This window comes from Aotus nancymaae, unplaced genomic scaffold, assembly GCF_030222135.1.
Source record: "Aotus nancymaae isolate 86718 unplaced genomic scaffold, 86718_ANA_hifiasm-v0.15.2.pri h1tg000053l, whole genome shotgun sequence".
In the NCBI taxonomy this organism is placed as follows: domain Eukaryota; kingdom Metazoa; phylum Chordata; class Mammalia; order Primates; family Aotidae; genus Aotus; species Aotus nancymaae.
In genome coordinates this window covers 23,729,335-23,749,605 of record NW_026988467.1, presented here as the reverse complement: position 1 = coordinate 23,749,605, position 20,271 = coordinate 23,729,335, and the positions used below count along the sequence as shown (strand labels likewise).

General features: G+C 48.7%; 1 protein-coding gene across 1 annotated transcript in view; it reads left to right on the top strand.

Annotated features, from left to right (window-relative positions):
• The first annotated feature begins 8,133 nt into the window (after nt 1–8,133).
• The window catches only part of SLC9A1 (solute carrier family 9 member A1), a 61,949-nt gene continuing 49,811 nt past the window's right edge, over nt 8,134–20,271 (top strand). The window contains exon 1 of the mRNA XM_012440084.3: nt 8,134–9,293. Within this exon, the coding sequence (XP_012295507.2) occupies nt 8,942–9,293 (352 nt within the window). The 5' untranslated portion in view covers nt 8,134–8,941. The remainder of the gene's footprint in view (nt 9,294–20,271) is intronic.

Here is a 20,271-nt window from a genome sequence, read left to right as displayed (position 1 = left end):
AAAACACAGAAAACTAGCCTGGTATGGTGGTGTGTACTTGTAGTCCCAGCTACTCAGGCAGCTGAGGCAGGAGAATCACTTGAACCTGGAAGGCGATGGTTGATGTGAGCCGAGATAGTGCCACTGCACTCCAGCCCGGGCAACACAGTGAGACTCCCTCTCAAAAAAAAAAAAAAAAAAAAAAAAAAAATAGGGCTGGGTGCGGTGGCTCACACCTGTAATCCCAGCACTTTGAGAGGCCGAGGCGGGTGGATCACGAGGTCAAGAGATCGAGACCATCCTGGTCAACATGGTGAAACCCCGTCTCTACCAAAAATACAAAAAATTAGCTAGGCATGGTGGCGCATGCTTGTAATCTCAGCTACTCAGGAGGCTAAGGCAGGAGAATTGCCTGAACCCAGGAGACAGAGGTTGCGGTGAGCCGAGATCGCGCCATTGCACTCCAGCCTGGGTAACAAGCGCGAAACTCCGTCTCAAAAAAAAGGAAGAAAAAAGAAAAAAAAGGACAATTTTGAAGCTGAAATTTGATTTTGGGAAGGCTATTAAATAAGTTAAAGGTGAGTTGATAAAGTTAAATAAGTTAAAGAATCCATTTCAAAAAAAGATTGGAAAGATTTGCCTATAAGTTTTCATTAAAAATTGGGGTTGTGGTTGACATTAATAGTACAGTAATGCAAGGGTGAAATTTGGCTTTCTCTTTTGAAGATTTTCATGCAATTTTAAAAGATAATGAAAGATTTTTGTTTGCCTTTTTTTTTTTTTTTTTTTTTTTTGCGATGGGAGTCTCACTCTGTTGCCCAGGCTGGAGTGCTGTGGCGTGATCTCAGCTCACTGCAACCTCCGTCTCCCGGGTTCAAGTGATTCTCTTGCCTCAGCCTCCTGAGTAGCTGGGACTGCAGGTGCCCGTCACCATGACCAGCTAATTTTTGTATTTTTTTTCTTAGTTTCACCATATTGGCCAGGCTGGTCTTGAACTCCTGACCTTGTGATCTGCCCGCGCTGGCCTCCCAAAGTGCTGGGATTACAGGTGTGAGCCACCGCGCCCAGCCTGACTCTGTCTCAAAAAAAAAAAAAAAAAAAAAAGAATAGGGGAAGGGGCTGGGTGGTAGTGGTGGTGACTGGGCAGAGGAAGTGTCACTATTACATAGGATTATAATGTAGCAGACCATGTCAGGAAGCAAGATTCGCAGAAAGGGTTGAAGGAGGCCAGGTAACGAGTGGAGGGGATATCTGGGGAAGAGTGTTCCAGGCAGAAGGAATAGTAAGTGCTAAGGCCCTGAGGCAGAAGTGTTTCTGCCAGTGTTTGAGAAATAGCATGGAGGCAGTGGTGAAGCGAGTGCAGGGGTGACTAGAAGAAGGCTTTGCTGGGCTGTGACGTTACGACGAAAGAAGGAGCAGCTGAGTGCAATGGCTCATGCTTATAATCCCAACACTTTGGGAGTCTGAGGCAAGAAAATCAATCAAGACCAGGGGTTTGAAACCAGCCTGGGCAATATATTATAATATAATATCCCTACCAAAAATATTTTTAAAAATTAGCTAGTTGTAGTGGCATGTGTCTGTAGTCCAAGCTGCTCAGGAGGGTGAGGCTGGAGGATCGGTTGAACCCAGGAGTTTGAGGTTGCAGTGAGCTATGATGCCACCACTACACTCTAGCTTGGGTGACAGCAGGACTCTGTCTCAAGAAAAAAAATGAAGAAAATGAACTCAGTCACTGTGTGCTGACTGTGTACCAGGAACTATGCTTGACATACATTGGCCTTTTCATCCTTGCAATAAGCCTTACAAAGCAAGTAATGTGACTTCATCCACCTTTCAAACACATGAACACACTGAGAGACAGAATCAAAGTGTGACTTGCTCATAATGCATGGCTAATAAGGGGCTGAGCAGATTCTTTCCTAGTGCCATGCATTATGTGCCATAAAACTCCAAGCACGCCTGACCCGATCTAAAAAAACAACAAAAACTGCAAGCACTTTTAGTGAAAGGAGTCAAGGAGGGGATTGAGGAGCAGACATGGCTTAAGCAGGGGGAGATGCCACCCAGAGCCCAGGCTTCCTGAGGCTGTCCTGGATCTGCAGGGGAAGGAGCTGCAGAGACCTGGCCTCTCTGAGTCAAAAGCACTGTGGGCCTGAAATGGTTAAAAAATGAGGACTTGGCCGGGTGTGGTGGTTCACACCTGTAATCCCAGCACTTTGGGAGGCCAAGGTGGGCAGATCACAAAGTCAGGAGTTCGAGACCAGCCTGGCCAGCATGGTGAAGCCCTGTCTCCACTAAAAATACCAAAAATTAGCTTGGCATGGTGGCAGGCACCTGTAATCCCAGGTACTCAGGAGGCTGGGCCAGGAGAATCACTTGAACCTAGAAGACAGAGGTTGTATCGAGCCAAGATTGTGCCACTGCACTCCAGCCTGGGTGATAGAGCGAGATTCTGTCGCAAAAAAAAAAAAAGACTTGCTCAGACATGGTTACAAATATTGCTATGTATTTTAACTGATGACCTTTAAGAAGATAAAGCTTTTAACATACAATACATAGTAATGTGATTTATTTACAAATATTAAATTCATAGCATGCTGCAGGTGGTGGTCTGATGGTGGGACCCATCTTATGGATGTGAGAGTCTGTTTTCTAGCCTGTCAATTGTCTCTGTGACTGAAGGTATAACTTCATGTGGTCCCAACATGAAGTCTACTCTTGAGGTCCTCAGTGCATGTGAATAAATAGAATCATGGTAAATATATGTGGTACTTACTGGGGGCGGTGCTAAATGCTTTACGTACATGGCTAATATCTTCATGAGAGCCCCATGTGGTTGACAATATTGTTGTCCCCCATTATGGAGGAAGAAGCTGCAGAACAGGGACTGATTTGCCCAGCAGGATCTTTTTTTTTTTTCTCCTTCTTTTTTGAGACAAAGTTTCACTTTTGTTGCCCAGGTTGGAGTACAATGGTGGGATCTCAGCTCACCGCAACCTCTGCCTCCCAGGTTCAGGTGATTCTCCTGCCTCAGCCTCCCGAGTAGCTAGGATTAAAGGCATGTGCCATCATGCCTGGCTAATTTTGTATTTTTAGTAGACACAGGGTTTCTCCATGTTGGTCAGGCTGGTCTGGAACTCCTGACCTTGGCCTGCCCAACTCCTGCCCACCTAGGCCTCCCAAAGTGCTGGGATTACAGGTGTGAGCCACCGTGCCTGGCCACCCAGGGTCTTAAGACTAGTCAGCGGTGGTGCTGGTGCACTGAATGGAGAGAATGTGGCTACCCATGTTTGGCAGCCCCTGCATTTAGCTATTTATTATTCTATGCTGCCTGCCCAGGGCTGGGCCTTGGCCATCGGCAATCCCAGGTGGTTTCTCCCAAGGACTGTTTCTTGATATTGTCCTGTTGTTATAACCTTCTCCAGGCCATAGAGGACCTCAGGACTGGCATTTCCTGGTTGTCCTGGGATCCACCACGTCCCAGACTGACACCCAAAGACTCACTGAGGCCTGAGTGAGGGAGAGTGAGAGAGTGGGGAGCACAGCAGTGAATGTTGCCTTCAGGACTGGAAAGAACAGCAGGTCTTGGGCTTCTGGCCCCAGGGCACCTGTGGAAAGTCACTCCACCAGCCCCATCCTTTCCCTCTTTTCTTCTTTCTACACAGAACCTATGATGTTTTGAAAGAGTGCTGGACTTAGGTGTTAGAAATCTGACTTAAGGCCGGGCACGGTGGCGCGTGCCTGTAGTCCCAGCTACTTGGGAGGCTGAGGTGGGAGGATCGCTTGAGCCGAGAGATCTGGGCTGTAGTGCGCTATGCCGATCGGGTGTCCGCACCAAGTTTGGCATCAATATGGTGACCTCCCGGGAGCGGGGAACCACCAGGTTGCCTAAGGAGGGGTGAACCGGCCCAGGTTGGAAACAGAGCAGGTCAAAACTCCCGTGCTGATCAGTAGTGGTATCACGCCTGTGAATAGTCACTGCACTCCAGCCTGGGCAACATAGCAAGACCCTGTCTCTAAAAAAAAAAAAAAAAAGTAAATTAAAGTTTTCTTTAAAAAAAAATAAAGAAAGAAATCTGACTTAAGTCCTGGATATGCTTCTTTTCAAAAATTTTTAATTTTATTTTATTGGCTCACTGCATCCTCTGCCTCCCAGGTTCAAGTGTTCTCCTGCCTCAACCTCCTGAGTAACTGGGATTACAGGCGCCCGCCACCACACCCAGCTAATTTTTGTATTTTTAGTAGAGATGGGGTTTCACCATGTTGGCCAGGCTGGTCTCGAACCCCTGACCTCAAATGATCTGCCTGCCTCGGCCTCACAAAGTGCTGGGATTACAGGTGTGAGCCACCATGCCAGGCATGGATCTGCATCTTAATAGATGTGTGACCTTGGACAAATAGCTTTATGTCTCTGGGCCTTTGTCTGTTTTTTTTTTTTTGATATAGAGTGTTGCTCTTGTTGCCCAGGCTGGAGTACAATGGCGCCATCTCGGCTCACTGTAACCTCTGCCTCCCAGGTTCAAGCAATTCTCCTGCCTCAGCCTCTTGAGTAGCTGGGATTACAGGCATGCACCACCATGCCCGGCTAATTTTGTATTTTTAGTAGAGACGGGGTTTTACCGTGTTGGCCAGGCTGGTCACAAACTCCTGACGTTAGGTGATACACCTGTCTTGTCCTCCCAAAGTGCTGGGATTACAGGCGTGAGCCACCACGCCCAGCCTAGGATTTGGATCATTGATAAAACTGGGGCACTTGGTTGTGAACCTAAAGGGCTGAACAATTGTGAGGCATTATTGTTATTATTCTGATCCTTGCTCTAAATGATCTTTGGTTACTTCCATTATAGCTGATGTTCTCCTTTCATTTGCTCCCAGATGACACAAGGCCGCTGCCCTTCTCTGAAGGCTCTTTTGTGATTTCCCAGGTGGCTGGAACTTGTACCTGGAGAATGTGAGGTACAGAGAACTCAGTTTAGGCATGAGATTATTAAAAAGAGAGAGAGCGAGAACTCAGTTTAATGTTGCCCCCCTCAGTTACTATCATATCACTCTATTATTAATTAAGTAATTATTTAATTAATTTATTTATTTTGAGATAGAGTCTCACTCTGTCACCCAGGTTGGAGTGCCGTGGCATGATCTCGGTTCACTGCAACCTCCACTTCCCAGCTTCAAGCGATTCTCCTACCTCAGGCTCCCGAGTAGCTAGGATTACAGGTGCATGCCACCATGCCCGGCTAATTTTTGTATTTTTAGTAGAGACGGGGTTTCACCATGCTGGCCAGGCTGGTCTCCAACTCCTGACCTTGGATCCATTAGCCTTGGCTTCCCAAAATGCTGGGCTTATAGGCATGAGCCACCGTACCTGGCCAATTATTTTATTAAAAAATTTTTTTTATTATTTATTTTGAGACAGAGTCTCTCTCTGTCACCCAGGGTGTAGTGCTGTGGCACAATCTTGGCTCACTGCAACCTCCAAGGGATTCAAGGGATTTTCCCACCTTAGCCTCCTGAGTAGTTGGGACTATAGCCATGCGCCACCACCCCCAGACAATTTTTGTATTTTTTGGTAGAGACAGGGTTTCGCCATGCTGGCCAGGCTGGTCTCTAACTCCTGACCTCAAGTGATCCGCCTGCTTCAGCCTCCCACAGTGCTGGAATTACAGGCGTGAGTCACCATGCACAGCCTAATTAATTTTTAGAAATGGGTCTCATTATGTTTCCCAGGCTGGAGTGCAGTGGTTATTTCACAGGCACAATCATAGTGCTTTATAGCTTCCAATTCCTGGGCTCAGGTGATTCTCCTGCCTCAGCCTCCCAAGTAGCTGGGACTATAGGTGCATACCACTGCACCTGGATATTATTATTTTATTTCATTTATTTGTTTTAGAGACAGGATCTCACTATGCTGCCCAGGCTGGTCTTAAACTCCTGGCCTCAAGTGATAACTCCCATCTCAGCCTCCTGAGTTGTTGAGATTATAGGCATGAGCCACTGCTCCCAGCTTATTATTATTTCAGTATTTTTTTTGTGAAAGGATAGCATACCTAGAAAAAAGTACACACATCATGAGTCTTCAGTGAGTTATCACAAAACAACAACTTAAGTCCATATCCAGGACTTAAGTCAGATTTCTTTCTTTATTTTTTTTTAAAGAAAACTTTAATTTACTTTTTTTTTTTTTTTTTTTTTAGAGACAGGTGTAACCTTTGTAGCTGTCACCCTGTAAAGAAATAGAACATTACCAGCATTCTAGAAGCCCTCATTGTGGCCACATGATGCCCCCTCCCAATTCCTACCACTTCCTTCCTCCCTCTGGCTTATCTCTGTATTGCCAGAGCCCAGCATAAAGCCCTGTCAAGAGGCCCAGTAAACATTTGTTAAACTAAACTGAACCTCTGTGAAAAGCACTTGTGATGTGTCCTTGAGCTAGACACTTTGTGTTGGCCTTAATATACTCTTCTGCAAAACAGGGACAGCATTTCGGTGATTTCAATACCGCCCAACCCTAGCTGTACATCAGAGTCTTTGAAAAAAATACTTGGGCACTACCCTAAAGCAATTGATTCTAAATCTCTGAAGGTGGGTCCTAGGCAATGGTATTTCACAAAAGCTCATTATTATTATTGACAGGGTCTCCCTCTGTTGCTCAGGCTAGAGTGCTGTGGTGTGATCATAACTCATTATAGTCTCGAACTCCTAGGTTCAAACGATACTCCTGCCTCAGGCTCCCAAGTGGCTAGAACTACAGGTGCATGCCACCATGCCCAGCTAATTTTATCAGACGATGGTAGTTTTTAAAAAGCTTTCCAGTGATTCCATTGTATAGCCATGATCCCTTGAACCTCACCACTTTCAACCAACGTCATAGGTTCAAATTTAAGTTCCACTACTTAAACCATGCCACTGTTGTGGGTTGAATTGTGTCCCTGCAAAAGAAGTTGAAGTCCTAATGTCCAGTGCCTGTGAACATGGACTAATTAGGATGGAATCTTTGAAGATGATCAGGTTAAGATGAAGTCATTAGGTTGGATTCCTAATCCAATGACTGGTGTCCTTATAAAAAGGGGAAATCTGGCCAGGCATGGTGCCTCACCCCTGTAATCCCAGCACTTTGGGAGGTCAAGACAGGGGGATCACCTGAGATCAGGAGTCCAAGACCAGCCTGACCAACATGGTGAAACCCCATCTCTATTAAAAATCCCATCTCTATTAAAAAACCCCATCTCTATTATACAAGCTGGCACCTGTAATCCCAGCTACTTGGGAGGCTGAGGAAGGAGAATTGCTTGAATCCAGGAGGCAGAGGTGGCAGTGGGCTGAGATCGCACCACTGCACTCCAGCCTGGAGAACAAGAGGGAGACTCTGTCTCAAAAAAAAAAAAAAAAGTGGGGGCGGGGAATCTGGACCCAGAGACGGAGACACAGAGAGAACTCCCTGGAATACCAGACATTCCCAGCAAACCACCGGAAGATAGGAGAACGGTATGGGGCAGATTCTCCCTCACAGCCCTCAGCGGAAACCAACCCTGCCAACACCTAGATCCGACCTCCAGCCTCCAGAACTGTGAGACAATCAACTCCTGTTGTTGCAGCCACCCAGTTAGTGGTACTTTGTTATGGCAGCCCTAGTAAATAACACAATCACTTACATAGTAGCCAGGGGACTCTCTTCACCTGTTTACTCGTCTGTAAAACTGAAATTGTAATAATGTGCCAGGGTGCATTCCAAATACTTACATGGATGTCTCAGTCATCACATCATCCCTTTGACATAGGCATTACTACTGTCTCCCCTTGACAGACGAGAAAGTTGTGAAACAGAGAGGTTAAGTAACTTGCTCAAGGTCACACGGTAACTAAATACATAAACAATATATTCTTCACAGGATTATTGGAAAGCCTTTATGAGACTGCAGATGTGGACGTGAAAGCGCTTTGTAAGTAGTTGGCATTTTACCTGCGTTAGTGAGGATCTCTGGTTTTTTTTTTTTTTGTCATCTCTGACTCTCCTTCCTCTTCCTACGCGATACTTCCTTCCCTCGGCGACAGGGGCCGCTGCGCTGCGCGGGCGCCGACGGTCTCTCTAGCCCGTCGCGCCGGCTGCTCACTGGTGCCTATAAGTGGCAGCGCCGGGCTCAGCGAGGCTTCAGTCCACTGCCGCCGGGGCCGGGGCCGGGGCCGGGGCCGGGGTTGGTGCTGGAGCTGGACCAGGAGGAGCTGCAGCTGGGCCTGGGCGGAGCGCTCCCCTGCCCCGGGGCCGAAAGGAGGGGCGTGTTGCTGTTGGCCCACCGCGAGCCGCCCCCAGCCGGCGCCGAGGCGCCTTCCCGCCAGGCCGCCTGCCTCGGACCTTCCGCCTCTCTCCATTTCCCCGGAATCTCAGCCCGGTGCGCCTGGACCCCTGCCCTTCTCTGGGTGGACAAGCTCCCGGCCGCTTCCCGGTTTCACTCCTTTGCAGGCTGGGTTCCCAGCTCCCTCTCTCCTTTTCCTGGACTGGGTCTCACCCTCTTTGGTCCCCTTCCTTTAGCTCAGGCTCCCTACCGCTTCCCTCAGCCCAGAGTCCCAGCTGCTCAGTCACTTTCCTCAGCCAAAGGTCCCAGCCTCCCCTCTTCCTTTCCCTTGCACGGGTCCAGCCTATCCTGCCCTTTCTTCTATCCCTAGGGCTCAGTTTCCCACATCCCTCCTCCCCTCCTCCCAGTCCCGGAGTTCCAGACCTTTTGATCCCCTTCCGTGGTCTTTCCTGGGTCTTTGTCCCCTTTCCCCACTTTAGAGTTCCAGATTGCAAACCCAGCCTCCCTCCACCCCCAGAAAATTGCTTCCACGGAAATGCCTCTCTAAAACATGAACTTTTCCTAGAGACTACCTTAGTCTGTCTTCACACTTGCTGACCCTTTGCTACCTATGTGCCCAGTTTTACTCTCACTTGGCTAAGGTCAAGGCCGGCTCGGGGAGCACCACCATGTTTCTGCGGTCTGGCATCTGTGGCCTCTCTCCACCTCGGATCTTCCCTTCCTTGCTCGTGGTGGTCGCTTTGGTGGGGCTCCTACCTGTTCTCAGGAGCCATGGCCTCCAGCTCAGCCCAACTGCCAGCACCATTCGAAGTTCAGAGCCACCGCGGGAACGCTCGATTGGGGATGTCACCACCGCCCCACCGGAGGTCACCCCAGAGAGCCGCCCTGTTAATCATTCCGTCACTGATCATGGCATGAAGCCGCGCAAGGCCTTTCCAGTCCTGGGCATCGATTACACACACGTGCGCACCCCCTTCGAGATCTCCCTCTGGATCCTTCTGGCCTGCCTCATGAAGATAGGTAAGTCCTGTTCACTCCGATGCTGCGGTTGTCACCAGACTGGTGAGCCTGCCCCATCTCACACCATTTGGGGCTGTCCAGGAATAAGTATCTGAACTACCCCCATAAGGTAGGCCAGTCTCCATACTGCCATCTTGGTCCTTCTCAAGCTCCAGCTCTGTGGCCTCTGATCTGTGATCTGAGGCTTCCCCAGATTGGAGCCAGCACTGTGCACAGAAGAGAGCAGGATTAGAGATGGGATGCTTCCGATCCTGAGTTCCTTCAGTAAGGCTTCCACAACTGGCAAGTCTCCTCTGGCTGGGCCAGACTCCCAGGGGAGCCAGGCACCCTGCTGTGTGTGAGACAGAAAGGAGTGTCTTCTGGTGAGTGGCACATTCTGCTCTGTCAACAGCAACCAGTGCAATTTATGACAGGCTTCACTGGAGTGTGTTCCAGGATGGGGTATATTTCTACTTGGCCTGCTTGAGGAGTTTGAGCATAGTGGAGACCTGGACGCAGGAAACTTACAAGTGTGGTGGAACACAGGGGATCCCCATATTCCCACCTTTCCTTCATCTCCAGAATGTTATCTGTCAGCTTTGCCTGCTCAGGCTGGTTAGGAGCCCCTGAGTCAGTTTCCAGCCTAGGAATGCCATACTTTGTACAGTCTGTGGGACAATTTCTGAAGTCTGTTTTGGGAGTGGAGGGAGAGTAGAGGAGGTTGAGGCTTGGTCTGAGCCCAGCTCACCCCCAGGTTGCTGCCTGGCTGTGTCTCAGGGTGTCGTCTGGCCTGCTGCTCAATCAAGTAGGTGAGGTACAGGGGGAGGGCCTGTGGATGTTCAGGCCTGAAGCGACTTAGAAACTTTCTTCTGGGGAGAACGAAACAGAAAAGTTATTCCTTCTCAGAATGTTGGTCTCCTTGCTAGGCCTGAGCACCCTGTTCTGCTGAGTGACTGGGGGAGCTCACTGGAGCCTACATAGCCCAGAAGTCCCTGGAAGTGGTGTCCAGGGGACTTTGAAGGCTGCCTTTGCATTTTCAGCTTGCCCCCAGCTGTCTGTGGAAGGCATGAGGTCCTGGGACTTGCTGTTCCCTTTCCTGAGATTTAGGTTTGGAGATTTGTCAGGAAACCTTCCAGCTCTCCCAAGGACATGCAGGAGTTGAGCGGTGCTGCCGGGCTGGTGTGAGCAGGCTCTGGGATATGCTGCGGGAGGGAAGTGGTGCCTCTGATTTGATAGATCCAGGAGCTGGGTTTCTGGTGCAGGGCTCTTGTGCCAAACTGGTCACAGTAGCAGAGCCTTACGTGGAACTAAGCCATCAGTACCTATACCCTGATGGCAGTTAGCTTCCTGGAGAAAAATCAAGAACTGGACAAGGGGAACCATGTGTACTGATTCCGACATAAATGCATGACCTTGAATAGCTGAGGCCTTTTTCTGCAGGTCTCCCTCACCTGTGAAATGGGTAAGACTCTCAATTTGACCATATCAATTAAGTCATGAAGCATCATCTTATTTGCTGTAAGAAGCTGAAGTAACAGTGATATCATTTGACTGTGTGAGACCAGGAGGAGACCTCACAAGTGCTATCTATAAATTGCCTCCTGTCTCCGATCCCCTCACCTCCCCACCACACCTGGCATTATAGGGCATTCAGGGCTGGCAGGCACACTTTGAGTCTCCGTGCCTGCTGGTGGGACGACTGCATGACCACAGAGACCCCGCTCTAGGCAGTCAGAAGTTTGTCCCTGCAGGCCTGACATCTCTAGTGCTAATGAGGTCAGCTTGGCCTGGCCTGCTTTGTCACCACCCAAGTGCTGTGCCCAGGACCCTGGGCAGCTGGAGAGCAGAGATGGTGCCATGGCAACAGTATCAGTCTAGAAGTCGGGAAAACCTGGCTTCTCTTCCCACCTCCCTCTGTCCTTGGACCAGCCACGCCTCCCTACCCGTCGGTTGATCTTCATGGTCCCTTCCAGGTGTGATATTTCTGTCATTCCACTGACTCTGGAAACTCTGGCAAGTCACTCAGCCTTGGGCCTCAGTTTTCCCATCGTAAAATGATGAGGCTGGACGTGGTCTCCTTTCCAAAAGTCTGTTTCTGCCTCTGAAAACAGGAGCTCTAGCAACTGGCCATGAGTGGAGAGAAAGGCGGCCAAAAGATCTGAAGAGTCCCTGTCCAAGCCACAAAAATGAAAGCCTATTTCCCCAGCTTCGCCTTTGCAGTATAGAATTAAGCTACCACTCTGCCACTTAGCAGTCTCTCTGAGCCTCAGTTTCCTCATGTATAAAATGGGAACTAAGCAGGGCGCAGTGGCTCACGCCTGTAATCCCAGCACTTTGGGAGGCTGAGATGGTGGATCGCTTGATGGGGTCAGGAGTTTGAGACCAGCCTGGCCAATATAGTGAAACCCCGTCTCTACTAAAAATACAAAAAATTAGCTGGGCATGGTGGTAGACACCTGTAATCCTAGTTACGCAGGAGGCTGAGGCAGACGAATTGCTTGAATCTGGGAGACAGAGGTTGCAGTGAGCCAAGATCGCACCATTGCACTCCAGCCTGGGCAACAAGAGGGAAACTCTGTCCCCCGCCCCAAAAAATCATAAAATGGGAACTAATAGTATCCAGTTATAGTGCTGTTAATGTGATGATTAAATAAATTAATGCACATAAAATTGAGTTCATGGCCGGGCGCTGTGGCTCACGCCTATAATCCCAGCACTTGGGGAGGCTGAGATGGGCGAATCACCTGAGGTTGGGAGTTTGAGACCAGCGTGACCAACATGGAGAAACCCCATCTCTTAAAAAAAAAAAAAAAAAAAAATTGAGTTTATATATACAGGAAGTGTTCAATGAGTGGCAGCTGCCCCTGTTAATATTTTAACCACCTACAGCAAATGCATCCCTACCTCAGCCTCCTACAACCTTCCTCTGAGCTGAAGGATTACAACTCTCTCAAACCTGGGCTGCCACTGGGGTCCGTCCTTCCTTAAGGTTTCAGGGTTTCCGTGTGTCCTGTTCTGTTCACTGGAGCTGGTCATGGCGGGAGGGAAGATGGCACCAGCTGCCTTGTGGGATAGTGGTGGGGGCTGAGGCCATGCTCCCTCTGTACTTTCTGATACCCAAGAGCCTGGGAGCTTATTTTGGGGTCTTGCCTATTCTCTTAACACCCCAGCGTGGGTAGGAGTTACATTGGAGCCCTCATTCTGTCATCTATGGCAGCTGCTTCCCTTGCAGGTTACCCTCCTTTAAGAATAGAAAGTGCTTTGTTCAGTTCTTCTTCCTACCCTAACCATGGAGCAGTCTCAGGTAGACTCTTGCAGAGACTGGGGTGGGAGGAGCAGGGTGGGAGCTGAAGTTCTAGAATAGTTGCTTCTGGGTTCTAGTCTACCTCTGACTCAGGGGGTGACATTAGGCAAGTCACCTTCCTTCTCTGGGCCTCTTTTCTCTCCCCCACAGTCAGAAATTCTTGCTTTTCCTTAGTGGGGAGGGGCTGGTGGTATGAAGGGGATTTCGCCTATTGGGAAAACTATGGGGATGACTCAAGCCTTAGGGGTTAGGTGCATTCCCCACCCCACATTATGCTTTGGACCTTACAGGAACTCTGCTTTGTTCTGAGTTCACCTGACTCCCAGGCTAGTACTTGTTCCAAGGGAGAGCCTCACTGTAACCCAGCTCACCACTGGCATCTCCTGCATTTGTTTACTCATCTTCCTAACCCGGAATGCCTGGCAGAGGCCCGGGAGCCCATAAAGCAGGTATTCATCTTGTCTCCTGACCAGGGACACAAAAGCCTTCTTTTGTCCCTTTACATCTTAGAGCTTTTTTCGGTTTTGGTCTTTGCAAGGTGAATCCTACCATCTCCTCTGTAGAACAAGTTTGTGAATGGGGAGATGGGGTCACTGCCCACTTCACATGCATGGATATCAGACCCAGCAACTGGTTTCCTGTAAGAATGACACTAGAAGGTGTCTCTCACTTCTCAAAAGAAGAGAAGAACAAATAGCTTAAAGGTCACCTTGAAACTGTCTCAAGAAGCCCAGATGGGACTCTCTGAAAAGAAAGAGAAGAGCTTTTTCTCTTTGGGAAAATAGCAGACTGACTGCAGAACAGTGGGAGGGAGGTCAGCTGGGGACTGGGAGGAAGGCTTCAGGTAGGACATGTGTCTCCAGGAGTGCCAAGCCACTTGGAGGGCTGAGTTGATCAGACTGCCCAGACTTCATTCAGCTGAGCCCCCACGAAGCTTGCCTTTCCTCTCCTTCCCAGCCAGCCCCATGGCGTCTAGCCCTGGTATAAAGGAAAGACATGGTCAGAAGCCCTGGCTTCTGCTCCTGACACTGCCTCTCAGTACCTGTGTGACCATGAACCTTGAAGTTCATGCACCTCATTCTCTGAACATGACTTGCCTCATCCTTAAGACCAATGTAGAAGCTGAACATGGGTGCCTGGTAGAGTGCCCAGCTCACTGTCGTAACTTTCAGGGCCATGCAGGTTCTTCTCCTTTTGGGAGGTCTTCCCAGCCCATAGCAGTCACTTTCTCTTTCTCCCCCAAACCCTTTTCCCTTATTGTTTATCCATGACATTGGCATTAGGACTTGCCTGCCTTGTGACATCTCCTGTGTTGAATGTGTGTGTGTGTATTTTAATAATAGTTGCCACTTGGTATCTACAGAGTAGTGTCAGGCACTTTATAAAAGCAATCTTATTTAATCCCTACTCAAATCATGTGAGATAAAAGCTGTCTCTGTTTTGCAGATGAGGAAATGGCTCAGAGAGGTTATCTTCAGTGATGTTGAATTGCTATTTATTTTCTGTTCAAGTCTTGGCATAGCTTCCTAGAGGGGTGCAGCTGCATCTCCTGCCTCTGGCATTCCCCGCAGCAGATGCACACAGCTCTGCACCGAGAAGCACCCAGCTCACTGCACCTGCACTCAGGAACTGTAGGACTCCCTCTAGGAGTTGGGCACATGTCATTAGTGGGAGCCCTGTCCCTGTCCCTGCCTAGAGAAAGCTGTGGGTGCTCTGTGTCTGGCTGTGCACCTGTCCTTTGTTCCTGTGAGTCACCTTGGATGCACCTGAATCCTGCAGGATTCAAGTAGGGCCTATCCTTTGTTCTCTGCTAGTGACCCTCCCTGACATCTCTCTGCCAGTGCCCTCTCAGCCATCAGACCAGAGCTTGAGTCTTCCCTGTTTGGGCAGGGGAGTGCCAGGTAAAGGGTGGTTTCCTTTAGCCACAAGGGGTGACTGACCTTATGACCTCCTGCCTCTGAGCAGGAAAGGTGACAGATTGCTTTTGGTTACCCTCAGGGCCCAGCAGAATCCCCTGAGAGGCAGCTTCTGTTAGGAGCAGGTGGCACAACTTTGTTTAGCTCTACAAGGTAGGAGGAGTTTAATAGTATTTCTCATTAGTACTGAAATTTGTTTCCAAAGCACTTTCGTGTACAATATTTAAATTAAATCTCCTTAGTAGTCCTGTGGGTTAGAACAGCATGTGATATTGATCATTTTACATCTAAGGAAACTGAGCCTTTGGTTGTGACCTGCCTGAGGTCACTTAGAAAGCCTGAGACTAATCACTCAAGGCCAAACTTTCTCCTGCCAGGCCAACATCCTGGGTTCTTGTTGGATCAAGGGGGTTGAGAGATTTATTTTATTATTTATTTTTATTTTTTTTTAAAGATGGGGTTTCACCATGATGGCCAGGGTGGTCTTGAACTCCTGACCTCAGGTGATCCACCCACCTTGGCCTCCCAAAGTGCTAGGATTACAGGCGTGCGCCACCGCGCCCAGCTTTATTTTTATTTTTTGAGATGGAGTCTCTGTGGCCCAGGCTGGAGTGCAGTCGCACAATCTCAGCTCACTGCAACCTCTGCCTCCCAGGTTCAAGCACTTCTCTGCCTCAGCCTCCCGAGTAGCTAAGATTACAGGCGCCACCACCACGCCTGGATAATTTTTTTGTATTTTTAATAGAGACGAGGTTTCACCATCTTGACCAGGTTGGTCTTGAACTACTGACCTCGTGATCCACTCGCCTCAGCCTCCCAAAGTGCTCAGATTACAGGTGTGAGCCACCGCATCCGGCAGGATGAGAGAGATTTAAAGGCCTTTGAAGGGAGTAAATGAGCAGACGTATCTACATTGGTAACCTGGATGATTGTCAGGAGGGACACCAGTTCCTCCTGTAGGAAGAAAGGCCTGAAGGGTCCGGGTGGTCTGGAGCCCTGACAGCTTTGGCTCAGCTCCAGGTTCTTTTCTACACCTTGAATATACCTGTATTTGCATGAAGGAGGATGAGGGCCAGAGTGGCACTGGGGACTGTCATTCTCATTGCCCTTGTCTGTGGAGCGGCAAATCTTTGAAATGGAGGACTTGTCCTTTCCCCCGAAATGTTGTATGCCCTCTGGGAGAGAAAAGGAGAGGCAGAGAAGTGATTACAATGGAAAATATGCAGGATGGGGTGGAAGGTCAAGAGACCTGAAATCTAGTCTCAGCTCTCTGCTGCCCAGCTGTGTGACTTTAGGCAAGGCACAACCTCTCTGAGCCTGTTTTCTTTTTTTTGAGATGGAGTTTTGCTCTTGTTGCCTCGGCTGGAGTGCAGTAGCACGATCTCAGCTCACTGCAACCTCTGCCTCTTGGGTTCAAGCAATTCTCCTACCTCAGCCTCCTGAGTAGCAGGGACTATAGGCATGCACCACCACACCCAGCTTATTTTGTATTTTTAGTAGGGATGGGGTTTGCCATGTTGGTCAGGCTGGTCTTGAACTCCTGACCTCAGGTGATCTGCCTACCTTGGCCTCCCAAAGTGCTGGGATTACAGATGTGAGCCACCATACCCAGCCTGAGCCCCTGTTTTCTAATTCATAATATAGATATTTAATTTTTAGATGTTTTTTTTTTTTTGGCATTGGGGTCTTGCAATGTTGTTGTCCAGTCTGGTCTTGAATCCCTAGCCTCAAATGACCCTCTTGCTTTAGTTTCCTGAGTAGCTGGGATTACAGGCATGAGCTGTCACCCCTAGTTCCCTATTATTTTATTTTTATTTTTATTTTTTTGAGACAGAGTCTCACTCTGTCACCCAGGCTGGAGTGCAGTGGTGCAATCTTGGCTTACTGCAACCTCCTTCTCCCAGATTCAAGAGATTCTTCTGCTTCAGCCTCCTGAGTAACTGGAATTACAGGCACCCGCTATCATGCCTGGCTAATTTTTTGTATTTTATTTATTTATTTTTTTAGCAGAGATGGGGTTTCACCATGTTGGCCAGGCTGGTCTCGAACTCTTGGTCTCAGGTGATCCTCCTGCCTCAACCTCCTAAAGTGCTGGGATTACAGGCATGAGCCACCATGCCTGGCCTAATTTTTGTATTTTTAGTGGGGTCGGGGTTTTGCCATGTTGGCCAGGCTGGTTTAAACTCCTGACCTCAGGCAATCCACCCACCTCAGCCTCCCAAAATGCTGTGATTACAGGTGTGAGCCACTGCGCCTGGCTGATAATTGATGATATTTTTATTGAATACTTGTTAATTATATTAGCTGCCGCTTATTAATTTTTTATTTTATGTATTTTTGAGATGGGATTTAGTCTGCCTCTCAGGCTGGAGTGCAGTGGTGCAATCATGGCTCACTGCAGCTTCAACCTCCCAGGCTCAGGCAGTCCCCCAACTTCAGCCTCCCAAGTAGTTGGGAACACAGGCACGGGCCACCACACCCAGCTAAACTGTCACTTATTCATATCCTAGTTTAGAGGCTGTGAAAGGTATTCACACAGCTAGAAAACATTGAGGTTTAAGCCCAGATCTGTCTGACTTCGGCACCTACATTCTTTTCATCCTCATGCCCTGATTCCAAGGGCCTTTTCAGTTTAGAAATTTAATTTTTCCTATAATCACTTTGAATTGGGGAGATTTAAAGGCTTTAGTATTTTGAGCTTTGGCTGCTTTCTGTGGATCACTTCTTGGGTTTGGGGAAAAAGCTGACCCCCTCCAAGTCCCCCCAAGCAAATAACCTTTCTCGGAGATGGCAGCATGCAGAAAAACACAGGAGTGACAGGGAACTGGAGCCGGTGGCCTGAGGCTCCCTCTGGGAATGCCAGCCCATACACAGCCCCCTTTCCTCCTCACTGCCTCTCCCACCTGCCCCCTTTCCTCCTGAGGCAGGGAGAGAAGGCTCGCTCAGCAAAGCCAGGACCTGGGTTATTCCTGAGTCATCCATCGCTTCTGTGGGCCTCATTTTGCAGCACTCGCTCCCCCTGCAAACGTCTGAGTCAGACATGTCTCCCCAAGGTTGTCTGCACACACTGCACTGGGCCAAACCGTCTCTTTAGATGCCGATAAACATCAACTGATACTTTAAAGCAGCCCGTGATTATATGTGGGTATTTTAATCTTATGGGCTAATCTAATTTTAACTGAACTAAGTTTTGGGTTGAGCCTGGATCAGTGGGCTGCCCCCCTTCCCTGGGATAGTGCTGACTTCATTTTCTTACCCCTAAAGCTCATCTAATATACAGGGCCGATTTGGGGATCTATTAGGCCAGACCTGAGCCCTGGGTTCTTATACTACTTGCCGAGAATCTGGAGCTCCCCCAAATTACCCCAGCAATTTCTTTCCTGAAAAGATATGTCCTTAAGCAGCTCTAACTGAGATTCAGGATGAGAAACTCTGTTCCTTCCCAGGCCCCCTTCCTTGTCCCTTGGGGAGCACCTACCCCTAAGTCCAGACTGGCCTTTCCACAGTGCTGAGCCTATTTGAGACCAGGCCACAGAAGGCGGAGGAGTGATGTCACAGTTTTGTGTTAGAGCCCACAAGTTCTAAACTAATAAATAGCTAACACTTGCATAGCATTTGCCATATGCCGAGTGAAGTTGGAAGAGGCTGTGTCTTTGCACTGGCCAGCCAGTACCAAGAGCAGCTTGCTAAGATCCTGGGTGGAAGAGGCAGGTCAGCCGAAATCAGCCAGCAGGCATTTAGCATTTGGCCATCAGGGAACAAATAAGAGTAAACCCAGGTTCTGCTCTTTCGGAGCTTCCAGCCTGCCAGGGCTGGGCAGACTCCTGGCAGAGGCAAAGTGCAGAGGGAGCGAGCAGTCCCTGAGGACTGGGGTGTTTAGAGAAGGCCTCCCAAAGGAGGTAGAACATGAATCTGAGGCTTGAAGGATAGAAAGGAATTAGATAAGCAGGCTATACTTAGGACTGATTCCCAAAGAATCTAAGCCTCTTGAGGACAGGGCCTTTGTTTGTTCACTTTCTTTCTTTCTTTTTTTTTTTAATGATAGGGTCTTGGCTATATCACTTGGGTTGGAGTGCTGGAGTGCAGTGGCGCAATCTCAGCTCACTGCAACCTCTGCTTCCCAGGTTCAGGCAGTTCTCCTGCCTCAGCCTCCTGAGTAGCTGGGATTACTGGCGCACATCACCACACCCAGCTAATCTTTTGTATTTTTAGTAGAAACTAAAATTTTTTTACTATGTTGGCCAATCTGGTCTCAAACTCCTGACCTCAGATGATCTGCCCACTTCACACTCCCAAAGTGCTGGGATTATAGGTGTAAGCCACCACACCCAGCCTGTTCACTTTCTTATCTGTGCCTGGCATAGAGTAAGGGCTTCATAAATATTTGACGAAGGAATAAATGAATGAATATGTGATTGACTCCAGTGTAATGATAGGATCTCTGCAAAGCCTTGGGGCAGACAAGAAACCAGTTTGACTGCTCAGAGAGAAGGGAAAGCAAAGGTTGCAGAGGCTCCTTGGCACCAGACCGAATGCCAAGCCAGGGAGTTTAACTGAGCTTGCTGGGAGTGACATTCACAGAATGATGCCTTAGGCGCCAGCCAGTGTTTTAAGTGGTACTGCTGTGGCTACCTCCCTAGCATGGCTCTAATGTAGGGTCTGCAAGGGCATCCTCTCTGGGCTGGGCGGGGTCTCTCTGGGAAGATCTGGATCTGTTTGGCCTGCCCTCAATTTGTGTAAGTAAAAGCAAGATAACCAGAGCTTCCTTGGGGAGCTGCCGAGAGCCCTAATTGAATTAAGCTTTTCCTGGGAAGATTCCTCAAGCCATAAACTGCACTGTGACTGTGAATTAATGAGACCGGTGGCCGTAAACCATACAAGAAGGCCATCTTGTTAATTTATAGTTGTACCTGGACCGGTTTACTTATGGCTTCACTTATGGCTTCTCTTTGCTTTTATGTGTGTTAGGAATGGGTGGGCTGGGCCAGAGTCTCCTTTCTATGGCAGATTTATTTTTATAATATGAATAAATAAAACATGTAAAACATGTTAATGGTAAAAACAACAAAAATAAAACCCAACAGTACAGAGGGTATTGAGGTGAAAAGGAAAAGTCCCCCTCATCACTTCTCTGACCACCCGCACTGTCATACATTCCAGAGGTTACCACTGTCAACTGTCTTGTCTATCTTTTTAGAAATTCGCCATGCATATATTGAGCATGTGAGTGTGTGTGCACGCAGGGCACATTTAGTTTTCATAAAGCCATTGTGTAAAAGAAAAGAGCTCTAGGCTGGGAACTGGGAACCTGGATCCTAGTCCTGGCTCGCTTCTTTCTTGCGTATTGACCTTTGCTAAGCCATGTTTGCCTTCCTGGGTCTTAGTTTCCCTATCTGTCTGTTTCATTTGGAAGGGCTTTCTGGGGTTGTCCTGTGGGAAGGACAGTCATTACAAGGTTGAAGAAATGAGCCCACAGGGAGCCAGCTCTCTTGTGGGGGAATTGAGACAACATGCAAGAGAGAACGCACAGGTGGGGAATTGTGTGGTTCAGGCGGGGATGCTTGGGGGAATCAGGAGAGGAGGAGAGATGAGGGAAGCTTCTTGAAGGAGGTGGCCTTGAGAGGTGGGCCAGGGGTAGAAGAGGAACATCATTCAGGGAGGTTGCTAAGGGATTCTGGGTTAGTTGAGAGGATGGACTGGATGATACGTTCTTTTAGGATCTAGGTTTCTAAGATTGTTTCTGAGTCCATGATGAAGTTTGTGGAGCTCCCAAAATAGT